Raw genomic sequence first — 4200 nt, 5'->3', positions numbered from 1 at the left:
GGAGCCTGGGCCAGGCTCCGGGACTGGAGGGACTGGGCCCGGCCGCCGCCCAGGAACGGCCGCTGGGATGCGGTGTGTGAGCCGGCTCCGGGAGCTGTGACGGGGATCGCAGGGGTCTTAGGATGAGGGAAGAGACGAGGATCTGATTCCATGTTTCAGAAGGCTTGATTTATTATTTTATGATATATATTATATTAAAACTATACTAAAAGAATAGAAGAAAGGATTTCATAGAAGGCTAGCTAAGAATAGAAAAAGAAGGAATGAATAACAAAGGCTTGTGACTGACCGAGACAGTCCTGACAGCTGGACTGTGATTGACCATTAATTAGAAACAACCACATGAGACCAATCACAGATCCACCTGGTGCATTCCACAGCAGCAGATAATCATTGTTTACATTTTGTTCCTGAGGCCTCTCAGCTTCTCAGGAGAAAAAATCCTAAGGAGAGGATTTTTCATAAAATGTGCGTGTGACAGGGAGCTGCCTGCGGCACGGCCTGCAGCCCCCGGTGCATCATCTCTGGCCGTGCCCCTGGCCCCGGTCTCGCTGCCAGCCACAGGAGCCCTGAGCTGCCCAGGCGTGGGGATCCCACTCTGTCTCTCCTTTGCAGGCCACAGCAACGGACCAGCTGGTTGGGTTTGGCTTGGTCGCCTTCAGCCTCGTCCTCTTTGTTTACTACACCCTCTGGATCATCGTCCTGGTACGGGCTTCCTCTGGCCAATATATTCCCAGTCACTCCACACTCAGGTGTTTCCCCGCCCTTTGTTCAGGTGATGATGTGTCTGTGTGCCCGAAGGACTCTTGACTTCTGGGGTAAAAATGTCGGGGCAGATCTTCCTCTGTATCCTGGCACTGTCCTTGTCCCATCTGGGTGTTCCTGGCCTTGCCTGGGCAGGACCAAACATTGACCATGGTGCCCACCTGCTGTTCCGAGCCAGGCTGACCCAGCCAGGTCAGCCATAGGAAAGAGCTGAAGCCTGGCCCTGATTGAGGTGTAGTCATCAATGTCCACATCCCCCAGATTCCTGGTTCTGGTGGGAGATGACAGAGGGAGACATAGGAAGAGACAAATCTTAACAAATCTGGTAGGCAGGACAAGAGTTTAGGGAAGGCAGGGCTCTGGGAAAGTGAGGCTGCCCATTTCTGGGGACACATCAGCTGAGGTCATTGCTGATTTTCTCCCTGGAAAGAAACTTCTCCCCACGAGCTTTCCAGGCATGAGAGGCCAGGTTCAGCCTTGGACTAATGTCTGAACTCCCACCAGCTTCCCCTCCACCTCCAAGGGGTTTGAATTCCCCTTTTGCATTGCTCACTCTGCTGCCCGATCTGTGTCTGTGCTCCCGGCATTCCCAGAGCTGCAGGAGCATTCCCATCCTCACAGTGCTGCCAGAGCTGCAGCAGCATTCCCATCCTCACAGTGCTCCCAGAGCTGCAGGAGCATTCCCATCCTCACAGTGCTGCCAGAGCTGCAGCAGCATTCCCATCCTCACAGTGCTGCCAGAGCTGCAGCAGCATTCCCATCCTCACAGTGCTCCCTGGTGTGCAGGAGCATTCCCATCCTCACAGTGCTGCCAGAGCTGCAGGAGCATTCCCATCCTCACAGTGCTCCCAGAGCTGCAGCAGCATTCCCATCCTCACAGTGCTGCCAGAGCTGCAGCAGCATTCCCATCCTCACAGTGCTCCCTGGTGTCCAGAGCCTTCCACGGCCTCTGCACAGGGATCCTGCTGGGATAACCATGGAGCAGAGCTGGTGCCAGCTGCTCCCTTCTGCAGGGCAGAGGCACAGACACAGGGATTTGCTGTGTTCTGCACCAGCAGCTCTGCCCACCCCAAACCCCCTGGGCTGTGGGACCCCGTGTCCCTCATTGTCCCCTGAACCCCAAACCCTTCACTGCCCACCCGCTCTTGTCTCTGTGGCCGAGCCACCTGCAGGTCTGGGCCCCCTTTTTCAGCCATCTCACACCAGACATTTCCATGTTTCTCCCAAAACCTTGAGGCTGCACTGGAGGTGTTGTGGGCGCCTGCTGACCCCCTCTGTGTCCCCGCAGCCCTTCATGGACAGCGACCACGGGATCCACCAGTTCTTCCTGCCTCGGGAATATGCAGTTATCATCCCCGTGGCAGCCGGGCTGCTGCTGGTGCTATTTATAGGTGAGAGTTGTTTCTCTGCTTCTAATTAGAAACTTCTAAATTAGGAAGAGAGAAGAAGGTTGCTAGGGGTTTAGTTAATGTGTGACACTCTCGGCACTGTCTGTGGTTACTGTTGCAGCTTAGCCTGGCACAGGGGCTGTGTTTGTGTGTGATTTTTTGGCTCTTTGAGCCTCTGGGGAGTAGAATTTTCTTACTCTCCCTTGCTGAGATTCTGTTTCTCATTGACAGGTGTTGTGGAATTAAAAGTTTCCTACCTGAATTCTCTCTGTCTTGGCAGGTGTTTTTATAATGTTTGTCACGTGGAAGAGCAGGAAACATGCCAAGAAATCAGACTGAAGGCCCAGCTGAGGAGATGAGGAGGTGCCCACGCTGCAGCATCACAGCCAGGAAAAGACTTTTCCTGCAGCTCCAGGCAGACATCTCCAAGGTGCCCAGCACTGAGCTGCTCCCACGTTCCCTTCTGCAGAGACTAAACCTGTAGTTTACAATTCACTGACCAAAGAGAAGCAGGATTCATCCAAGGCTCATCAAATGAGGGACCAGAGCTCCTGCTGAGGGACCTGCTCCCCAGCTGGGGCTGCCCTGCCCACTCTGGGCACTCCTTCCCTTCAGCTCTGGCTCAGCCCAGTAGTTTGTTCCTTCTGGGAATTTTATTTAAAACTTTACCTACAGTTTGTGGGGTTTTTTTGATTCAAGTCTGAAAGGAGTGAAATTAGACTTTGGGCTTGGAAAGGACAGGTTTGCCTTCTCCATTTGCTTCTGGAAGGGCTGATCAGTGCTGGGGGCTCTTGCCCTTCTGAAGAGGGACTCCCATGAGGCTGGGTGTGCAGAGGGAGCAGGGACAGTGCTGGGGGGGTGGTGAGGAGATGTCCTGGATCACAGGGAAGTGTTGGGTGTGGTTCCCATCACAGCTCCCAGTCCTGGCTGGGTTCCTGCCCTGGAGAGGGCTCCATGTGCCAGCCAGGCTGGGGCTGAGCAGGCAGGTGTGGTGGCAGTGTCCCTCCCCTGGGGGGTTCCTCTCCTGGCAGCTCCCCTGGACCATGGCAAGCAGGATCACCCTCAATAAAGGTCTGTAAGGTCTCACTCCCTGTCCTCTGCCATGCCAAGGGGTGCCACAAGCCTGCCAGGGTGGGCTCAGCATGGCCCTGGCAGTGCATGGCATCCTGCTGGAAAGGTCCTGCTGCTGAGGTCAGGCAGGGAAGCACCAGAGACAACCTGGCCAAAAATGCTGATTCTGCCATGCCTGGGGCTGCTGTACCCTGCCTGGGGAAGGCAGATCTAGGGCACTCCAACCCTTCTTGCATGTACTTTGAACTTCCTGCCATCCTGCCTGGGGTGGTGCTGGTGGCTTGGGACACCCCGAGGGCCGCAGCTGAGCCTGGCTGCAGGAGCCAGTAGAGGGTCCAGAGGTGAGGCTCTGGCTGGGGTTTGTTTCCAGCTCTTGCAGAGGCTGCCAGGCCATGCTGAGCCTCTTGCTGCTCTTCCCTGCTGCTCACCAGCAGGCTCAGCCCATCCCACAGGGCTGGTTTTGGGCTGGGCAGAAGGAAGCAAAGAGTGGAAGAATTCCACGGTGACCGAGCAGCTGCCGGTGTGACCTCCCCCTCCAGCCTTGCTTCCTGTGCAGGAGCCCAGTGCTGTCCCTGTCACTTCCTCTGTGGTCCCTGGCCTGTTCAGGACAATCGGGGGGGTTGGTTTCAAGGTTACATCTCATGTTTCTTTATCTCCAGTGGGAGAAATCCGATGCCCCCCCAGGCCAGCAGGCAGCTCGCTCTGGGGACACTTCCCATGGGTGCTCTGTGGCCTGACCCTGGCAGGAGGGGCTGCAGGTGATGGGCCTGGGGCCACTGGATGGGGTCTGGGCTACCGGGCTGTCACCTGCCCCGGTCCCACTCCTGAGCCATCCCGGATCCTCGTGGTGTCCCCGGGCTCATCGGGAGCTGCGGTGCCCGGAGGTGAGAGAGCCCAGGGCACAGGGAGGCTGCAGAGCGGGACGGGAGCCCGAGAGGGCACAGCGAGAGCGGGAAAGAGCCCTGGGGTGGCTGCC

General features: G+C 56.7%; 1 protein-coding gene across 1 annotated transcript; it reads left to right on the top strand.

Moving 5' to 3' along the window:
* The first annotated feature begins 67 nt into the window (after positions 1-67).
* Positions 68-3239, top strand: DPM2 (dolichyl-phosphate mannosyltransferase subunit 2, regulatory). The gene is made up of 4 exons (XM_031057316.1): positions 68-76; positions 583-705; positions 2054-2156; positions 2434-3239. Exons 1-4 carry the CDS (start codon positions 68-70, stop codon positions 2490-2492), a joined length of 294 nt encoding a protein of 97 aa, XP_030913176.1. The 3' UTR covers positions 2493-3239.
* Positions 3240-4200: the final 961 nt, after the last annotated feature.

Source organism: Geospiza fortis, unplaced genomic scaffold (assembly GCF_000277835.1).
Source record: "Geospiza fortis unplaced genomic scaffold, GeoFor_1.0 scaffold27, whole genome shotgun sequence".
Lineage (NCBI taxonomy): Eukaryota > Metazoa > Chordata > Aves > Passeriformes > Thraupidae > Geospiza > Geospiza fortis.
The sequence above is the reverse complement of the archived record's forward strand: the minus strand, read 5'-3'. Positions and strand labels throughout refer to the sequence as shown.

Bases quoted from the DNA above. Each gene is read 5' to 3' on its own strand.
- DPM2 (XM_031057316.1), top strand. The intron at 706-2,053 runs GTACGGGCTTCC...GTGTCCCCGCAG, and splicing joins CCCTCTGGATCATCGTCCTG to CCCTTCATGGACAGCGACCA. The intron at 2,157-2,433 runs GTGAGAGTTGTT...CTGTCTTGGCAG, and splicing joins GCTGCTGGTGCTATTTATAG to GTGTTTTTATAATGTTTGTC.